The following is a 22,107-nucleotide window of genomic DNA, read 5'->3' as shown; positions in this document are numbered from 1 at the left end:
GCCAAAATGTAGCCCTGGAGGAGACTGATGTTTATATGCAGTTTATTTACTGGTAGCACTTAGGGGTTTAAGAATCATCATTAACTACATGACATTTGAATATAAAGATATGATCAGAGGAAGTTGCCCTGAAGAAGTGGGAAATTCATACATTCAAGATGTAAAAAGCCCATAGTACTCGTATGCATACTCATTCTATCTATGGAGTTTCACTGACCTGGGAAAACCATATCAAAAAGGGCAAATGATTGAAAAACCTGTCTTTAGCCTCAGGCAGCTTTCCCTCTTCCCTTGCTGGCTACTGCTGGTTCTGACATCATATTTACAGGTTACTATAGCATTTTGGCAGGTAATGTGCCAGAGCCTGAAATCTTAAACTCATTTATGCAGCAGTCAACTTTATGAACTACAGTTAGGGTTAGAGTGACTTTTGAAAACAGCCAGATTCTGTTTTCCTTCATTGGTCCTTTCCAGCTGCCTGCCTGTGGCTTATCTGGGAAATAGAGATACTGATAACGTCCAGACCCTTTGCCAGTTAAACAGCATACCTAAAAAGTACTTTCTATAGTGCCTGGCATATAGTCAGCACCTAACATTGCCTTTGTCGGGATGCCTTGCCAGTCTGGGTGCTGGGGCAGATGCTCTGCATTTCTTGGTGTAATGACTGTCCTCGTGAGAAGGTAGAAGCACAAAAACAAGACACATATGTCTGTCATCCACCTCTTTTATTAAACTATAGCTCTTTCCCAAATGAGTTTTTCCTTGTTCATAATCTTTTTAAAAATGTAGCATTCTTATAGAAAAGATGCTAGTATATAGGATAAAACATATTACAACAAATTCTAAAGTTTTTAAATTGTGTCTCAGTGAATTACCTTGTTTCAAGAAATAACTGAAAAAGTTCAAAAAAGAATATAAATGGTTTCTGGGATCACACTATAGTTAGATCTGATGTCTAGTGAGCTCCATTTGAACAACCTGAATCCTGACCAATCAAAGCCTGATTAATAATTTTGATAAAAAATAAGAGCTAATTTATTTGGGAAAAATCAGCTGTTCAGGTTTTAAATTAATGAGAAACAAGATTTTAATGTAAACGTTTAAAAAACTGGGCACAGTGGTGCAAGTCTGTAATCCCAGGGACTCCGGAGGCTAAGGCAGGAGGATTGGAAGGCCAGCTTCGGCAACTTGATGAGACTGAAAAAAAAGGAGGGGGGTGGCTTGGGGGGTCGTGGTACAGTGTCCCTGGGTCCAGTCCCCAATACTACAATGATAATAAAGATTAAAAAGTAATTTTTCATCCACATCATTCTAGAATAATAAAAATCTTCAATAAAAGGTCTGTCTCCCAAGACAATGTGAAAAAGATTCTAACAAAATGACCAGAGTCAAAAGCATTAAGAGTGAAAGGCAGGCTGGGGTTGTGGCTCAGTGGTAGAGCTCTTGCCTAGCATGTGTGAGGCACTGGGTTCGATTCTCAGCACCACATAAATAAGTAAAGGCCCACTGACAACTAAAAAAAGAAAAAAAATATATATAAAATGAAAGGCAAGCCACAGATTTGGAGAAATTACCTGCATTTCACATACCTGATCAAGAATACACATCCAGAATAAAGAATAAAGAGTTCTTGCAAGTCCATGAGGAAAAAGATTGACAAGCTTGAAAAATAGGGAAGCAACAAGTACTTTGCATGAGAATATGCTCAACTGTATTCCACAAATGAGGAATACAAAAGTGAAACCAATGCAAGATTGTGACGCTAACAAAACCGAGAGGCCAACCAAGGAAGCCACATGCCCTCGCTGCTGGTGGGAGTGTAACTGCTGGAACCACTCGAGAAAACTGAGAGCACTATTAAAGCTGAACTCCACCCTGGGATCTGGCAGTCCCACTTCTGAGTATAGAAAATGGGTATTAGAACAGAAGCCTTTGAGAGTTCATGAGTATATGAGGCGGCTCATGGCTGTAGTATTCATACAAGTGAAAACCCAGAAACCATGCACAAGAAGAATCACAGTCATATCACAGAATACGAAGCACACCTGAACTGCCAGTACATGAACGACATAGACATGTCACAGACATAGAGTGGCATCATAGGAGTTCAACAAATGAATATGTCCCATAGGATCGAGTACATAGAATGTACTCGAAATTCAGAAACAAGCAAACCCTTTGGGGACTGAGGAGGTGCACGGGTTGGTCAGGGCACAAGTATCTTTCTGGACTGTTAAAAATGTTCTGTATTTTGACACACCTGCTAGTAACATGAATGTGCACACGTACAGACAAAAATTTACTAAGTTGTACACTTAAGATTAGTATCTTTGATGTAAGTTTTACCTCAATTTAAGTGAAACAAAGACCTGGTACCTTTTCTTCTGTAGACTGCCCCAGTTCCTCAGTGCCGAGTACATTCCTGGGCTGCATCTCCAGGAGAGTTCTGAAGAGCGTGTTAGATGTCACTGTCAGGAATTCTATTTCAGCATTTGGGTGGAGGCCATACAGTGCTGGGCTCTCCGGAGGCAGTGCCTCCTCTATGTACTGGTGGTACCCTGAGTAATCGAGGTAGGGTGGGGCCGCAAATCCTGGTGCCAGCATAAGCTCATCTTCAATCTTTAATCATAAAGAAAAAGTTAGTTACTCCAAAGCTGAATAGACATCAATCTTCACTTCCTAAACAACCAGAACTCTGGCCAGAAGGTCCCAGAACAAAGCTTGATGAGTAGCAGTTTCTCTAAAATGTTTCAAAGCCAACTGTTCTATTTATGGCACCAGGGGATGATTCCAAGGTGTGCACAGGAATCGTACTCCCGGGGAGAATCAGTTTTCAATGTGCTTGGGGTAGCGAGGTACCTGCCCTGAAGGACTGAGCAAGTGCTGTGTCATCACTGGCCACTGGCCACTCGGTTACATGCTGCTTTCCACTCATTCTCCCTGACATTCCCAATTCCCAGAGGGTATACAGTAAGTCTAATCCAGGTCACCTCCCTTGGATCTTGGACTACTCAAAGTCTGTGTCTCAAGATCCCGAGGACCTGAGTTAGTAGCCAGCACTTAACTGGTGCTCAGTGCATAGTTGCCTAGTGAATGAAGACAAGGCATGCATTCTTTCTGGTGCTCATTGACTTCATTAAGGCTGGAGGAAGGGGTAGACAAAATGTCCACAGGCAGAGGCATTTTGAACAAAGGCACTGTGAGCAATAGCAATACCAAACCCTCTAAATATGAGAGTGTAGATCTCCAAAATGTAACAGAAGAATTAACGGGCCTCAGTTATGTCCAGCCACAAACACAATCAAGTGTTGCAATTTTCCAGTTAATATAGTATAATCTCAGATATCCCACCTCCATATCTCATTTCTCATGGATGTTAATAACTTATAATTTTCCCAATCTTATACTCCAAGTTCTGTGTATTGCTTAAATGTATGGGAGATGCTGTTTTAAAACTACCATTTAACATAGCTTTGCCTAGATTTTCTAAGTCATTTTCTGAGGATTTGTCTGTTACTGTGTATGTGGTGCCATGTTCCCTATCACCTGGAGACAGTATTCAGTATTTATTAATTCATTCAATAACGTGATCATCCAATGTACTACCATAAAGCTTGTAAGCATTAAATGTCATGTGACTTTGTTCTTGAGGAATGGAGTTTAACGGGGACAAAGGAAGTCTGATTTTCCATAGTCACGTTGGTGAGTAAGGTGGCTTGTTTTTTCCCTGCAATCTTGGATTGCTTAGAATGGCTGTGACCTTAGCAAAATGCTCAAGTGCTCCATGAATTTCAAGGGCATTTTAAATATTTGAGTCTGCTTTTTTTTTTTTTTTTTGGTGCCAGGAGGAATCCTTCCTTTATATTCTAGAAACAGAAATCTTGACTCAAGGAATATAGGAAGGAACAAGTGAGACTATCTTACTACCAATATCCTTGGACTTGGCTTTATTCAATTATTCACATTTTCATCATTTCATATTTATGTATAAAGTTTAGATGTAATTTGATGCAGTTATAAAAGATATATGAAAGTTAAACTCACCATTATTAGTCTATGATAAATTACCCCAAATTAAAACATGAGCAAAAATATTAACAAAACCCCAAATTAGGATAAACACATCCAAATTGAACTTCATTCTCTACAAAGACTTGGTCTTCTCTGTTAGTGCTCACTAGAGAGCTGAAAGAAATTTTTAAAACCTGCCATTAATCTGCCCTTCAAAACAATTTTCAAGCAAATTAACTAAAACCTGAACCACTTGGAGATTTTAAGATGCTCTGGGGGCCAGATGTTTAAGTGCATACTTACTAATGCTGGTGGGATGCAAATAGCCAGTGCTTTCTGGAAGTACCAGGCAGTGTGTCTACAGACGGGAAGAGAGTCTTCAGTATGCGTAAATGCATCAGTGACGCAAAGGAACCACCAAGTTCAAGGGAAAGAACTCAGGGCTCTTAGCCAGGTATGCCCAGTTCAATTCCCATGGATGGCTGGGTGGCCTTAAGAAATGACTCTCTTTTTATTTCAGATCTTTCCACCAGTAAAATGGGGCTCATAATAGCAACTTAATAGTTGTGGCTGTGAACATTTAATAAGGTATGCAAACATCTAGGCACAGAGCACTCTTTTATAAATGTTTGTTTTGATCTTTTTTGTGCCCTTGGAGCAGATGGTTATTTTATGGACATCTTTTATGGTTATTTTAAGTACATTTTGCTTTTCTGGAAGGAAAAACCAAATCTAAGAAATGCCCTATAAATTCCTACTTTGGTGCCCAATAAGGAAAGCTTGAAAATCAAGGTTAGGTTCATTGACTTGCATCCCCTTTTATCATAAGAAACTAAAGATTTCAGTATATTCATAGAGCTCTGTAAATTCTGATTGACTCCTGGCCTTCTTCCCACTTGGGCTTTTATGATAACCTGCTGATTGCTGATGGGGTGCTAACTGCAGACCTCGCTAGAGTTACCATCTTTGGAGGAAGGTTGTTTGGAGGAATGTCCCTTAAAGAATGGGTAATTCTTGGGCTGGGGAGATAGCTCAGTCAGTAGAGTGCTTGACTTGTAAGCACAAGGCCCTGGGTTCGATCCCCAGCACCAAAAAAAAAAAAAAAAAAAAAAGATGGGTAATTCTTTGAGACATTATAACACCTTCTCAAACAACCCTCCTCCAGGCAAATCAAAACTATGTACATTCCCAAAAGAACTGAAAAACAAATCCACACAAAATTTATACATAAAATTTCATAGCAACATTATTCATAATAACCCAGAGGCAGTCCAAATGCCCACTGATGGGTATACCTGTGTGGTATACCTATACTTTGGAGGATTATGTGGCCATAAAAAGGAGTGAAGTTCTGATGCATGCTACAACGTGCATGATCCAAACACAAAAGACTACACATGGAAAGAGTCCCCTTACAAAAATCTCCAGGACAGGTGTGTAGAGACAAAGTAGATTATGGTTGCCAGGGTCTGGGAAATAATGAGTATGAGGGGAGTATGGGGGCAGATGAGGACTGTTAATGGGTCCTGGGGTTTTCTGGGGTATGACGAGGATGTTCTAAGATTGTAATAATGGTTGTACAACCATGAACTTACTAAAAAGCTTTGAATGATACAATTTAAACTGATAAATTTTATGGTGTGCAAATGATGTCTCAGTAAAACTGATTTTAAAAAGTAATCAATGGACCCTTTCTCAGGCAGACTGCACCTCCACATCATGCAAAAATCACTCAGGATGTGAGGTCATCTTTGCAGAAATCAGTGTAAGCACATGGAGAGGCACAATAGTAAATGGAACAGCAGCATCCTGCCCTCTGTGCAGACTCCATGGGGTGGCTGTCTTTCACGTTTTTTTTGTTTTTGTTTTTGTTTGGTCATTTAATAAAAGCCTCACTCCTCCACCTCTCCTCCAAGTACTCTTGGCCATGACAAGAAGCTCCTAGGTCATCATGAGTCTAAACAAGTACATTTGCCCTTGGCCTCCGGGTTAAAAGTACCATGACCCCAAAGTGCTAGTGGGATTTTCAGAATTACTCAAGGCTGAATTAGCATTGTCATGTCAACTTTAGATCTGAAAACTACATTGGTGATTTTTTAATACTTTGGTTTCTCAAGTGGATCGACAGGGCACAGGAAGGTCTGACACAAAGCTAGACAGAGAGCTGGGAGCAGAGCTAGGATTAGCCTGGGTTGTCCATGTTCAGTGCCGCATCATGCAAGACAGACATGGCTCAGTGTTTGGGTGACCTCTGCTCCAACCACCACAAACAGATCAACATTCCAGCCAGTGCAGGTGGTGCAAAGACTGGCCTGCCCCACAGCACGTTCACATCCTGGTTTTGCTGCTTACAAGCTGTTTGATCTCCCTGAGTCCAAGTTCTTTTTTATTTATTTATTTATTTTGGGGGGTATCGAACCCAGGGCCTTGTGCTTGCAAGGTAAGCACTCTACCAACTGAGCTACATCCCTAGCCCCTGAGTTCTTTTTTTGATTAAATGAGATAATAATACCTACTTTACGGGATTGTAGTGAGAAGAAAAAATACACACGTGTGATACCCGTGGAACAGCACATGTGTTCAACAAATGATTTCCATTATTATCAGATACAGTTAAGTATGAAATATGTATTACAAACATTTATACTTAATAAAAATATTTTCCAATCAGTACAAATATTGTTCTAACACTATGAATATTTAAACTTGACAACAAACGTATGAGTTGGTCATTCTTGTTTTATAGCTGTTAAAATTCAGACTCAGAGAAGTTCAGTAACTTGCCTGAGATGACACGGTCAACACAAAGAAAAGCTCAAATTCAAACTCAAGGGGTTTATTTTTGATTTTTATTGAAACCCAGGCTCTTAATCCTTACTATATATCACCAAAATAATTTGCAGTATATGATAACTTCCGGGTGATCAAAGACATTATTTTCCCAAAGTAATTTTATTACATTACTTACTACTGCCAAGTACACATGTTAAATGAGAAAGTATTTTTGTCCTTAACTTTGGGCAAATAGTCAAAGCCACTGGAGCTTTCTCTCTGAAGGTAAACTTCCTTTATCCACCCAGAAACTCATCCTTCCTCCTGACAGTAAAATATCACTGAAAGCATTCCAGTTCTTTTGATGAAAGAACTTTAAATCCAACCCATTCGTCGGTTGCTTTTTGATCATGTTCCAATGCAACCAATGATACTACTTTGCAAATACATTAACCAACATGAGAAGCGGCAATAAGACATCCTGTGGATGTGAAGTGTTAGATTGCATTGCTAATGAAATAAACAGCATGGTCAGGAAACATTTGCATGAGAACAAAATAATAGACCTGTAGCCTCTGACATGGAGTCAGTAAGTGCGTTAATTTCCCTGGGTGAATGAGAAGGTAGCACTGTCCGGTAAGGATGCAAGCTTGCAAATGAAGCACTTCGATCCTGAATGTCTCACCAGATCTGTGTGGCAGGTCAGCTACCTACATTTCTAAAGGGCTTACACCCACACACCAGTGATGCCCCTCAAGTTTCAGCACCTATATTTATTGTACAATTATTTGAATTGGGAGTTCAGACTTGTGAAGGTTAATGGACTGTCTCATCTGGCAACAGTAACTCCCGTAGCCACAGGCCAGAGCCAGGGGAAGGATTGTCTGCATGAGCTTCCTGCTCTGCCCCTGGACCTCTGTTGTCATTCAGAGAAATCAGTCTCTGTAAAGGTCGCTCTCAGGCACTGTTTATTTTTCCCATCTCCATGGTAACATGCACTAGACCTCTTCAGAAGAGCAACTTCAGTAGTATTAAGTTGGAAATACATCTGACATGTGAAATTCTGCTCATTAGAACTGAGGAAGACCAGGAGACTTGCAATAAAAAGAAACACCTAAATGATGGTCACATAGCAGGAAATTCTTTTTCTTCTGTCTTGTCTCTAAATTGTTCAACACAGTAGTGAAAAATAATGTGCCAGTTTTATATATAGACCAGAATATACCACGTTCTCTAATAACATGATTATTTTACTTCTCAATGGACTAGAAGAAGGTGATCAACTCTCTTCAATATTTCTCTGAGACGGAGATTTCACAGAAATTATAAGAGCTTGCTCAAACTACTTTAACAAAATAAAACAAAACAAAACAACTCTGGCTCTAAATAGTAGGTGTCTTGCCCAACTGGGAAGAGAAATGAGATGGTATATAGGGTCCTGCTGTCACTGGGAAGTGTTCCTTGATGGTCCAATGCTTAGCCACTAGCCTGTGGTGCTACTGGGAGATGGTGGAACCTTTAAGACTTGAGGCCTAATTGGAGGTCTTCAGGTTGTTGTGGGCCTATCCAGGTCCTGACTCCTTCCTCTCTGTTTCCTCGCTGTCAGGAGGTAAACATGTCCCCACCTTGTGCTCCCATCATGAGGGACTGTGCTGCCCCAGGCCAAGCAACCATAGACTAAAATCTCTGAAACCACAAGCCAAAATAAACCTTTTCTCCTTTTAAGTTGATTAACTCATGGTTTTTGTCACAGTGATGGAAAGCTGACAAACAGATGCTTTGGGCTTTCAAGGAATAACCAGAAACCTGTACAAACACGAGATGAACACGAGGAAAGCAGGGCTGCCACTCTTAGCTTCATTAATGAGTAACAAGAACACACAGCCCCGGCCACAGACACAGGGTTAACATGAGAAAAGGAGGCCTGGTCTTCCAGCACAGTGGTAATCTACCTCTTCTTCACAGAACGAGAAAATCAGGTTCTCAAATCAACACATTATTCTTTTTAAACATAACTGTATTACTTTATTATGTAAAATGCGAACAGGAATTCTGAATTTCCTTATATACTAATTTCTCATTGTGTCATAAATGTCATTTTTTCTTCAATTTGTTTGAAACAAGATATAAATAAGGTTCTTGGATCATACTAATTGATACTGTCCTTTGTTTTATACACTGGCTAGGTTTTATTTTTAATTGACAGATTGTAACTATGAATAATAATGTGATGTTTTGATACATGTTTACATTACATCATGGAATGATTAAATCAAGTGAACAGATCCATCACCTCACAGACTTATCTGCCACACTTTTCTTGAGCATCTATTTAGCGAGGTATTACTGATCAAAATTTAGAATGGTCCTCGACACTTGTAGTAGGCAAACTCCTTCAAATCAGAACCAAAACTATAGTGAAATGAGCTCTGGAATTGAGGTCAAAAGACATATTCTGGCCCAAGTTTTTGTCCACACTGAGTGGCCTGGGGCTGATCACATGCCTCCACACAGCATTGTTGGCTCTGTACAGCTCACAGGGTTGTAAGAGAGAGATCACTGAACCGGTATGTGAGAGTGCCTTACCTTAGCACACTGTGCAAGCACAGAAATCACCTGGTAGTCTTCTAGAAATGCGATTCCAATTTTATCCATCTTGGAAGGGGCCCGAGATTCTACATTCCTAACACATTATTAAACTCCAATGGAAGTAGACCAAAACATACAAAAGGGCAGGAATCCTCAATAACACTCAAGAATTATCTATATAGTGAAATTAGTTTCAGAAATTCTTACCAGAATTTTCTACTCAGTGGAATTAATTTAAACAGGCCTTACCAGAGATGGATTCATGAATTCTTCTAAATACACTTGGCATAGTTTGCGATCCCAGTCATCTGTGATGTGGCCCCCGTACATGATCTCACCAAAGAGATAACGGAGGTCTTCCCATGGTACCTGGGGCAAAAGCATGCAGATGTTCATTTCTGAGCCCAAAACATCTGCCTCTGCAGGGCCAACCAGTGGGCATCTGCCCCTGTAACAATATTGTGAAGCCCCTGTCATTGGTATCATTTAAAAGAGGAGCAGAAGCCAGGGCATAGTGGCACATCTGTAATTCCAGTGACTCAGGAGGCTGAGGCAGGAGGATTGCAAGTTCAAGACCAGCCTCAGGAACTGAGAACCTGTCTCATAATTAAAAAGTAAAAAGAGGTCTGGTGATGTAGCTCAGTGGCAAAGTAGTCCTAAGTTCAAATCCTAGTACCAAAAAACAAAACAAAACACCAAAACAATAACATTAAAAGAGGCGCAAACAGCGTCCAAATCTCTATAGAATTTGTTGGGAGAATTTTTTTTTTTTTTTTTTTTTGTGGCAAATACCCACCATAATTTATTGCTCACATGAATAGAATAGTCTTAGTAACTGCTGATCATGCTCAGGAGGTAGCTGGTTATTAGGGGACCTAGCATGACCTTGCCCAGGAAAACTGGGAAACCTCAGCTCTTTGGGAGAATTATTTTTTATGTGTTCTAATACATTCAGTGAAAATTGACTAACACTGTACTTTTAATGCAGATTTTAAAGGAAATAGAATTATTCCTAGGACAATTTACTGCAGGAAAGTTTATGTTCAAGATCTCATCCCCAAATTCTGAGGATGTTGGTTCAGAGAGCCTTTCAAGTATTACCTGTTTTTATGACTGATTTTTATCAGTTTTTATGATCTGATTCAGGAAAAGAAATAGCTGGATCATTTGAATTCTACCACCTTCCCAAAGTCTCAATAAACAAATCTTGCCCCACAGGGTGACTTGAGGGCTTGGTTTGTGGCCTCACTGGCCAAATGACATAAGGGTTGTGACTAATGACTGTACCATTTTTATTCAAGAATTCACTCTATCTCCTCTTGATTTGGCTTAGCAGAGTTCGAAGCCTCTCTCTGCTACCCTTTAGCTTCTTCCAGGTTTGCAAAACATGCCAGTTTGTGATGAAGCTTTCATAGACAGGAACCTTTATACCCTCAGGGCAGTCTATTGCCTCCCAATGGTTCAAGTAAAAACGTAATTATAGCCTTCCCTTGTTGCATGATGTGACAGAGCAGTACAAGTAAAATTGCTTCAACTATTCCAGTGTACTTGCTATGAGTTTATTTGAATGTGAATAAATGAACCTCACATATGTCTTTCTTTTACCCTGACTTGATGTGAATGAGAAATAAGCGGCTAGACCGCAGCACGCACTCTCCACCACTGCACGATGACCTTCCACAGAGCTGAAGCTGAAGTGGAGTAAAAGAGACCTCTTGATTTTATTTCCCTTTCTGGTTACATTTTATTAAAGACCGTTCTGCTTTTCAGCATCAAATATGTATCTTCCAGAAAATTTTAATTAGCTGGGGGGGGGGGTCTATTCTTTTCGATAAGTGATTCTCTCCTTTTTTTTAATACCTTTATTTTTATTTTTTATTTATGTGGTGCTGAGGTTCGAACCCAGTGCCTCACACATTCTAGGCAAGCACTCCATCACTGAGCTATGACTTCAGCCCCCGTTCTCTCCTAATCTTACATGTATCTTCTTTTTTTTTAAAAAAAATATTTTTTTAGTTGCAGATGGACACAATACTTTCATTTTTATTTATTTTTCTATGTGGTGCTGAGGCTCAAACCCAGGGCCTCACACACGATAGACAAGCACTTTACCACTGAGCCACAACCCCAGCCCCAACATATCCCTTCTTGAAAAGGGCATTTTGAACTAAACTATGTGTACAGATTAACTTAATTCCCAAATCTTGACAGCTTGCATTGTAATGTATAGCAAATGACTTGGGTGAAGATATCTGAGACACACAAGAGTGTGTTAAAAACCTGAAGCTGTGTTCACCCTGGAACCCACCGGGAGAACCAGCAGGACCAAGACAACTTAATTGTCCAAGTGGTGCTGCCATTCTCCAGATATGAGAGCTGGAGACAAACACCTACCAATTCCTTTCTCGCTGCATTTCTACCTCAATTGTGTACAGGGCTCAGTTGAGACAGGACAGTATTCCTGGGCTCATCTTCATCTGGGATAGCTATGTAAGACTTGAATTGATGTATCAAATATTCCATTTATCTTTCCACTCAGAACTATTATAATAATCAATTTTATGTATGTAATATGATAAACAAAACAGATCAGGACACAAAAAAAATCAGTCAAAGCATGCTTAAGAGCATGCAGACTTAGCTTTTAGTTTCATAAATTATAAAAAAAAAAAAAACGGTTGGGAATATTGGTCATTGCAAACCATATTAAAACCATTTATTTTGGAAACAACTTGTTCAAAATTTGTTCCTAGGGAGCACACACCTGTGTACCCAGTAAATGTATGCTGATAGCAGTTGAATCACCACTGAAGCTTGAGAAAACACTCACAATAAAACCTGAAAGAACATCAAATAACCATGAATCCCTACATATGTGCATGGGTGATTTTAAAGGTCCTTTATAGAAATGTGGCCTAGATTACCACACCTGGATGGTTTTGACAAATATATCCCAATTTTAACAGACTTAATGGAAAAAGTTCCCCGTATGAGGATTAAGTCAGGATCTCCTTAGGAATGTATGGGTCTTTTTGAAATCCAATCATTGGGTTTATAAGAGTTTACACAACTGTTCTTGATGAAGCATTCCCATTCCCATCTGTAAAACACATTTTAGCTACAAAATAAAATCATTCATCTACCTTTAACTTCAAATCAAGGGGAACATTACTGAGAAAGTCACAACAAGGTGGCATCCTTAATACATAATAATGACATATGCGAGAAATGCACCATTATTTATACATGTGACGCACTGTAAATTGCTTCCATCATCAGAACTAATTGTAGTGATTATTAATGCAGTGTTATGAACTGTCAGAATTGCTGTATGTAATTACATTTGTGCAAATGCTTCATTACCTGCCTAATGAATCTGGCATATATGCACATGTAAACCACTGTTTTTGTTAACATAATGAAGGACATTTTTTTTTTTTTTTTTCACTAAGCTGCTGATGTAGAACTGTTTTGACCTATCTTATAAAGTTCGACCATCCACTGCTGGAAAACTTTTGATGTGGTTTATTTTCACACTTGGCAGAAGATGCACATAGAGTGTCAGCTATTTCAGTAATAGCTTCAGAAAGAGAAATCATGGTCCATTTTGATAACGCCCAAAGACTGACAGGTTCAGTACATGCCTTGGAAGGTACCATCTGACCACTAGTACTTACATTAGGATTTGCCTCTAAGTAGTTGTAGAGGACATTGGCACAGATGGTGAGGTCTCCAGGATTGAAAGGATAACTCCGGCTCCAGCCTTGGGGACCAAATCTCAGTCTTCCGGCAACACAGGCATGGAAGTAGCACAGAGAAAAGAGGATGCTTTTAAACTCCTGTTCCTTGGAGCACATCTCAAGTGTATCCTGTGAGAAAAGGGAAAGAAAAAAAAATAAAAAAAGAAAAAAAAAGCATGACTATCTGTATGGTTTGCAAAAGTCTGAGTTTTCAATAATCTTGTGAAGAATTTCAGGGAGATACTCTACAGAGGTAACTATAGTTCCAAGAGAGCACAAGAGGTAGCTATTTGATATTTGCCTGTCTGAAGATATAAGAGGAATCTTCTCATTTTGCTTGTTATTCTTCAGAGTGCTTCTAAGTTCACAAGAAAATGAGGCATTTATTTTAACCATGGTAATACTGCTAGATACCATTTTTTTTTCCCTGTAAAACATTCCTTGTAAAATCTGAATGTCAAAAGTTCATGGCCTTAGAATCATCACCTGTAGGATGCTTGTTAACCATATCTATCCATTCTTCTATTCCATACATTCCTGGGTTCCACAGTAATATGATCATTGGGGCACATGGCCACCCACTGAAAGACTGTTTCCCAGCCTCCCTTGAAACCAGAGGTGTCAGATAACCAAGTTTATGTCAACAGAATTTAAGAACTGATGTATATAAATTCCATGTTGTTTGCTTAATAAGAAGTAGCTCACCCTGGCTGACCCTCTTCCCCTTTTCCTGAGGACTAGAAATGATGAGTGGATAGCCTTGGGTCAGGCATGGTAGAGGTACCACTGGTGTGGAGTGTGGATGATCCAGGAACAGATCTGCCTAATGTGTTTGAGAGAACAAACTGCTATCTCATGTGATTACCACAGTGGCATTATCTCTGTCACAGCAGCTCAGCCTGTACCTTAACTAATACAATCACCAGGGCACACAGTCTCCTTCCAATGAACTAGGAGTGAAATTCACTGTTAGAATGTCTGAACAACATAGGAAGGATAGGAAAACACGCGCCCTGTGGACTAGATCTATGGGATTTGTTTTTGAAAATGTAGAGGGAAGGTAGAATCCTGGTGTGCTGCACGGATCTGGTTAGAGCCCCAACAACTGTAAAATAAGAAGGTAGAGAACAGCTGTCAGATCTATGGTTTGAAGACAGTACTTTACTCAAGGTTGGCGGTTCCACGTGGAAAACAGGGAAAAGACACTGAGGATCACTCCTGCAGCTGGTATTCGGCAGAAGGGGACAATGAGGCCAAAACCTACACATTAGTTTCTAGACCCTTAGGATGGCCAGTTAAAATTTAAGATGGAGCTGACAACATGGGCCATGCACAGAGGATGTTCAGGACTTTTGGGAGGAGTTCAGTTCTGGTCTCCCAAGGGACTTGTGGCACTAAACCAAGACTAGATTTTTTTTTTTTTCCCTCTGTGAGCCAGGACCAGAAGAATGTTTACTTTCTTGCCGTAATTCTTTTAGCAGAATCAGGGGTCCCACCACATACAGTTCTAGAATTGGCCAGACTACATATAGTACAAACCCAATAAAGTCACCAGGTCACTCTAAATCATCAGGTTATTTTTAGGTAATTTATGGGATTTGGCAATGTATAATCATTAAAAATAACTTTTCCACAACTAACCATCAAATAAAAGGCAACCTTGTGAAAGAAGGAAAGAGAAACCATATCATTAGAATTAACCTTGAAGAATATAAAAATATTTTACTTTCATGTGTAAGAAATTTCTAGGAGACCCACTCTAAGCATCAAAATTTCACATCAAAATTATGATCTAGTAAGACATTTAACAGCCACTTGAATTACAGATAGGTCTCATAAAACCCCAACTACTACAATAATGAAGTACATTAACTCAATCTACTACTTCACATAACTTGGTTTTACCCTTAGTGCTAAAAAGTATGAGTCAATGTCCATTTCATTATACTCTGATAATATAAATGCTAGTGAATTATGAGTCAGGCTTTCCTAAGAAAAAGGATGAGTCTACCTACTATTCCATATTTCAAGCCAGTTGTGTTTTTACAAACCAAAAGATGAGAAAATTAATATCAGAAAATATACAAATAGCATTGTGAACAGAGAACAGGTATTCACACTACATAATAGTGCTATCCGGTACACAGCTTCTGACTTTACACACATAATCACCATTTATTTGTTTCTGCCTGCAAATTTCACACAAACAGAAACCCATATTTCTTATTCTAAGAAAAAAATGGTTATTTTGGTATGAAAAGTGCCCAAACAGTATTCCTTTCTGACATTTTCAAGAGGCAAATGCTGATACACTGAAAGAGATGGATGTTGTTAAGCATCCTACAAAAAATGATTCTTTACATCTTCATCACTTTAATGATCAGATTCACATAATTATTCAGATAATTATTCTAGAATTCTCAGGGGAATAAAGTGCTAATATTAAGTGCTTCCAAAGTTAGGAGTTAAATTCTAATTCAAGAGGACTAAAAATACAGATTTAATTTGATTTGAAAACTAAAGTATGCAAAACAAAAACATCCAAATAGAACATTTACTTGCCTTGTCCTCTTGGGTGTTTTTCTTAGCTAAGAGGGGCATCTGGGCAACAGGAATAACGGGACACATTTATCTAACCCATGTGGGTGGCACAGTAAGTAGCAGTCACCACTTTTTGCTCATGTTACAGGCTTTAATCAGATTGGGTCATGGCAGCAACAGAGAATACCCAAGGAGATTTGAGAAAGGAGTACAACTGTTACAAAGATCACTATGAATGCCTTAATGTTTTATTGATGATTTTATTGCTAGGCATATGACTAGGCAAATTTACTTTTACCAGCCTCTCTTGCAGCTAGCTAAGGCAGTGTGACTACATTAACCAATGACATGAAAGGAGAAGTAGGTATTATGTATAGTAGTTACCCCTTATTTGTGATTTCACTTTCTGTACTTTCAATTACCTGTGGCCAACCATCATCCAAAAATATTAAATAGAAAATTCCAGAAATAGTTTAATAATTTTAAATAGCTTATCACAGCACTTTACTATAGTTGTTCTATTTTATTAGTAGTTATTATTATTAATATATTACTGTGCTGGATTTATAAATTTTATCATAGGTATATAGATAGCATAGGAAAAAATACAGTACATAAAGGATTTGCTTCTACTCTTTGTTTTTGGCCTCCACTGAGGGTCTCGGACTGTTTCCCTCTCCAGATGATGTGGGACTAGAATATTTATTTGTAGGAATCATATTTTTAAAAATACAATGAACAAATATATTCCCTTGGTCATCTGTTGGAAGCCATCCTTATCTAGCCGAGTCAGAGGGTTCCCTGTCTAGTTCCCCTAAGAGAATGGCTCTCCTAACTCCACCCTATCCTGTCCATCACAGAAGTTCCTCCCAGTCTTGGCCCCCTTTACCTGTGTGTTATAAATAAAGGAGAGTTGGGTTATGCCATGTTAAAGGCCAGAGCTGGAATGGCCAGACCTGTCACGTCCCCTCTCATTTAAAAAGAGTATTGGCTCTTGTGTGTTTATTGAGTAGATAAGTTTATAGGTTATTGACTGATAAACCACCAACATCATCCTCCAGCAGTTAACTATTTTCTCATCCACACGGAAAGTGGCTGAGATATCTCCATAGTCGTCATCTTTGTTTCTTCTCTTGCTCTTCTGTTGGTGACATGGGTGGGAATGGCAATGCTCACAACCACCTGGGACACGATGGGTCCATCCTACATACAGTGCCAATAGTGAACTGTAAAGAACCAGGTTGTTGACAACCTTGGGGTGACACATCGGCTCTAAAGGGCCTGCCCCCAGAACTCTTACGTGGCAAGAAATACTTTTTTTTTTTTTTTTTTAAACTCATTTCAGTCATTGTTATTTTGTAAGAATTTCCTTCAAAAGTAGCCAACTCTAATCTGAACTGATAAAAGAGTGCTGGGAGTTTATTCACAGGTAGCCAGGGAGGACAGGATGATATCCTTGAACAACATGTTTTTAAAACTACATTTTGTTTTCAAGCATAATGACAAGTGGGCATTCATTGAAGACTCTTTAAAGTTTTAGATTTTCTTAAGGGTTTTGTTTGTTCATTTTGGATAAAATAGGTTGGAGAAGTTTAGTGGTTCACGTGGATGATCTTTGCTTTTGCTACATATGGTCAAATTTAGCCTTAACACTTAAGAGTATTCTCTTTGGGCTGTGGATGTAGCTCACTGATTGAACACAGGCCATGGGTTAGATTTCCAGAAGCAAAAACAAAGAAAAAAAGAGTATTCCTTCCACTAGAAAGAAACAGTTCTCCTTAAAGTTCTTAAAAGTCCTTCTGATTTTCCAGATGGCAGTCAAAACAACTGCTACTTTCAAGAGTAGATTAGAACAGGTTTTCTTAACTAGAGAATCCATGCATAGGCTTTGGAGGAATCTTCTATCATGATATACACAATTTTGAATATGTATTTTTCTAGAGAGAGTATCCAAAGTAGTATCAGATTCTCAAAGGGCTACTCACCAAAAAAAAACAATGCTGAAGGATAATTGGGCAAGAGCATATTTATTCAAGAAATGCTCACTTTCATGTTTAAGACAATTCCTTTAGGGGAATGAATAAATTGTAAATATATCAAATTCCTCTTTTGCACTTATTTTATGGAAGAACTTGAAAGTGTCATATCTGATTAGAAATTATAAATTAAAAGATGACTAAAAAGGCAAATATATGTCTGCCATAGTACATTGAAAAAGGCATATTGCAAATATTCAAAAGATTCAACAAGATTTTCAAGTGCCTATTGTTTATACAGTCTTCTCTATATCTAGCCTATAAATTACACAGTTATTTAAGTAATTAGCCATGTTTTCATCACTGTATTCTTGAGGTGGCCTATTATTATAATTTCTTCATAAAGTTGGTTTGGGCATTGGTCCAAAAAGTATTGGAGAAAGTTAAGTGTGTTGGGGTGCTTCATGGAGAATAACATTTCTAATAGGGGCTTGAATATTTATCACCCAATCATGTATATTTATTCTCTACAGCTCATTCTACTCTTAATAAGAGTGCTATTTACCAAGGATTTCCAAGAAAATAGAAGTAGGGCTAGAAAATCAAAACAAGAGAAACAAAGGAAAATGAAAGACTTGGTCTTGATACAGATAGGTACAATAATTTGAATATGGGGAATAATAGTAATTGGGTTATCATTCATTTATACATGTGTATTAATTTATTTTTAAAGGAAACGAAAACATAAATAAGAAGGTATTATTACTATACCCTGAAAAAAAGGACTTTGAATTTTCCAATGCTAAAACTAGATCTGAGGGCTGGAGTTGTGACTCAGTGTTAGAGTGCTTGCCTAGCACGTGTGAGACATTGGGTTCGATCCTCAGAACCACATAAAAATAAATATATAAAATAAATGTATTGCGTCCATCTACAACTAAAAGAATTTTTAAAAATCCCAGATGTACATGTATGATTACATGAATGGTATGAATCTACATTGTGTACAACCATAGAAACAAAATGATGTACCCCATTTGTGTACAATGAATCAAAATGCAGTCTATAAAAAATTAAAAAATAAATAAATAATTTAAAAATACCCAGATCTGAAACATTGTACTTTCCTTATCATCACAGTCATCCATATCCACAAGGATACCGTATTTCACTACAGAATTGTCACTGGGTTAACATATATTCACAAGGATTCTGTGCATCCTAATTCGGTGCCAAAAGCACTTTAGTAGTAAATGATTCTGAAGTAATACTGGCACAATTAAAAAGAAAAACTTTACGTAATGGTCTTATTCCACTTTTTGTAAAATAATTTGGCATAAAATCCGCGTCAACTATGCAGTGAAATACATACAGTAACAAAAGCTTTTACTTTGTCCATGTGAGATACTAGTTTGAGCAACTTCCTCAAAAGTCACTGAGTTTGTTCACATTACACATGTGGCTATAGTTTTCTTAGTTTTAGTGTGAAATTTGAATATATTTTTGAGTCATTAGACTAGGGCAGTTTTTTTAAAAAACGAAGACACACAAAACACACATGCATTCACACATCCCCTCCTCTCAGAGATGTTATGCCAATCCTCTGAGATGCATGAATTGAGGATGGTCTTCATAGTCTTGTGAGAACTCTGATTTTATTTGTCAGATCAGGTTGCTTCTGCTTTCTTACCGGATCAAAGTTGTACAGAGCAGCATGCAAATTGGCTAGCATTCCTGTAGGAGGTTCATTGGTGATTTTAATGGAATTTTCCAGAAGCCCTTGAGGGATGATGTGCTCATCTGGTGTAGGGGCAGACTCAGCACTCATGAACACCCTGTAATCTCTGTGGCTTCCGTGGCTGAATCTTTCAAGGAGTTTCTCCAAGGTTCCTAGCCACTTGGCTACCAAATGGACATTCTGAAAGACAGTATTGGCTTATGATTCTTATAAAATTTTAGCATATTGTTTGAATTCTAGTATCAAAACATTTTCTGATGTACATACATACAAGCATATATGTGTGTGTGTTTAAAACTCAGAACAATGACTTAAATTTTCTTTTATTACATCACAAAAGGGAAAAAAAAAAGGGTAAAACAGTTGAATATTGAACATATTAAATTGTTTCACATCACCAAAGTTTGTCATTGTAAACCAGAATGTCTCCCAAACATGTACCTACTTCACTTCTGAGATGGAGTTGCCTAACATTTTTCTTTGTTACAGTTGCAACCCAATCACTGAGACACATCTGGGTTAGATTAATAAAGTATAAAACTAGAAGCCAGTAATACAATGGATCACCCCTTTTTTCTGCTGGAAACCTCTGTTACTCAAACTCCTGTACATTAGCATGTGGACACAAAAGGTCTATTCTTAACATAGCATTGTTCTTAAATCAAAGAGCTGTCAAAAGACACACACACACACACACACACACACACACACAAATGCCACCACTATCATCACAATCATCTTTGATTCACAAATGCGCTCCTTCAACATTAAACACTCACAAGGTGGAACGTGGTCATTGGTATCAGTAGAGAGGAATGAAGGCTGAATCTGACATGTTTTCCAGCTTTGGAGAAGTTCTGAAACAGTGACTAGAACATCACATCCAGGGATACATAATTATTTCCAGCAAGGAAAATAACTAAGATTATTTTTAATAATCTTAACATAATATGTTATGATTATAACATGTACAGAAATAGAGAGGGTGAAGGCAAATAAGGAAGGGAAGAGTAAAAAGGGCATTCTTTGAAATTTCTGTTGTAGGAGGTTCTATGCCCATTCAGTTGTTCATATCATTAGACTTTTATTCCCATAGTAAATATTGAACATTGCCAGGAGTCATGAGCTGAACTATGTCTCCTCCAAAACTCAGGTGCTGAAGCCCTACTTCCAGTACTTCACAATGTAACTATATTTGGAGATGGAGTCCTTCAAAGAGGTAATTAAGACTAGATAAGGTCATATGTCCCCAGATGACTGGTGCCTTGATAAAACCATGTGAAGACACAGGGAAAGTTGGCCATCTACAAGTTAGGGAGGGAGGTCTCAGAAGAAACCAGACCTGCTGTTGCCTTGATCTCATACTTCCAGCCTCCAGGACAGCGAGAAATTAAATTTCTGTGAATTAAGTCACACAGTCTATGCAAGTTTGGCTTGGCAGTCCTGGAAATTAATCCAGCAGCTAAGGACCCAACTTTCCTCTCCTACATGCTTGCTATTTGGTTCTAATAAGAGTATTTCTCATACCTAAGGAAAGTGAATAACAAAACCTGTTTTCTAAGTTCAATTATGTCCTGTCTGTTGGACCCTAACTACCTCTTGAGTAGCTGGGACTCCAGGCTCCTACCATCACACACGCATGGCTCAAACCATAGGCTCTTTTGCGAATGACTGCACCCCTTCTACTATTCTCTCCAGTCCTGAGCTCCTGGGTACATGAGCACTCTCAATGGAATCTTTTCTTTTAGGAATATTTCAGTGTTATCAGACTAGATGAGCAGTAACTGCTGTCTCTGGGAAATAAAACAACATCAAACACACACACACACACACACACACACACACAAAAGAGAGCCTCCATTCTTACACATCTGATTCTGAGCCTCAGAAGGGGATGTACCACTATCCCAGATCCCCATATGAAGGTCTCTATCATGGCCTCATTTGAGCAGTGGGTATTAATAATCCAGAAGGATATGTTCCTACAGATGGAAACCTGCTTGGCTTTTGGGTTGCTTTGTCATGAACCCAGTTTCATTTAAGCAAAATATAACATGTATCAACATACAGGATGCTGGAGGTACTATGGGAAATAATACCTATCTGTAGAGCTTTACTGTAACAATTGGAGATAAGGTATCCTGTGAATACCTACTCAAGGAAATCTCTGGGTTCACTGTGTCTCACATCAAATGGCTACTGCTAGACCTGCTGACAGCTAGTGGGGCTTGCCATAGGAGTCGGCACGGCTCCAGGGGCCCCTGGAGCTGACCTGTGCTTGGGGGCTCCTGTGAGAATCCCTGGCTAAGGAAGCCACCCTAGAAGATTCTACCATGTGGTAGAATCACACACCTGTGTAATGCCAACCCTAGAAGGCAGGAAGGAATTGTCTAATTTCCTTAATTTACAAACCAAGGGAAAGCTACCCAAGTGCTTAGGGGCAGCTAGAGTTGTATAAGATTGTGTGTGTGTCCTGGACTCTGTCAACTTTAAAGCAACATGCAACTTCTGCAACTACCATAGCAACAGAGTGGCAATCTCTAGAAACCTGTTTGTCCTCAAGTGCTACTGCAGTGTTGCAGACATCTGTAAGTCAGGAGACTGATGGGATTCCTTCTAATATTTAAAAAATTTAAAGCACTGGGCAGCCTCTCTAAGGAGGAGAACCATCCCTGTCAGCAGAGTCCCTAATGCCCTTAGAGGACTGAGAGTGCCACCGGGGCTCCGTGAATCCCTGTGT

The 22,107-nt window shown here is 38.8% G+C and overlaps 1 protein-coding gene across 1 annotated transcript in view; it reads right to left on the bottom strand.

The window, feature by feature from the left end:
• Positions 1-22,107, bottom strand: part of DNAH11 (dynein axonemal heavy chain 11) — a 335,620-nt gene that overhangs the window by 5,366 nt on the left and 308,147 nt on the right. The window contains 4 exon segments of the mRNA XM_079151923.1: positions 2,377-2,619; positions 9,622-9,741; positions 13,050-13,241; positions 19,320-19,547. Of these exon segments, the coding sequence (XP_079008049.1) occupies positions 2,377-2,619; positions 9,622-9,741; positions 13,050-13,241; positions 19,320-19,547 (783 nt within the window).

This window comes from Sciurus vulgaris, assembly GCF_902686455.1.
Source record: "Sciurus vulgaris genome assembly, chromosome: 8".
In the NCBI taxonomy this organism is placed as follows: domain Eukaryota; kingdom Metazoa; phylum Chordata; class Mammalia; order Rodentia; family Sciuridae; genus Sciurus; species Sciurus vulgaris.
The sequence above is the reverse complement of the archived record's forward strand: the minus strand, read 5'-3'. Positions and strand labels throughout refer to the sequence as shown.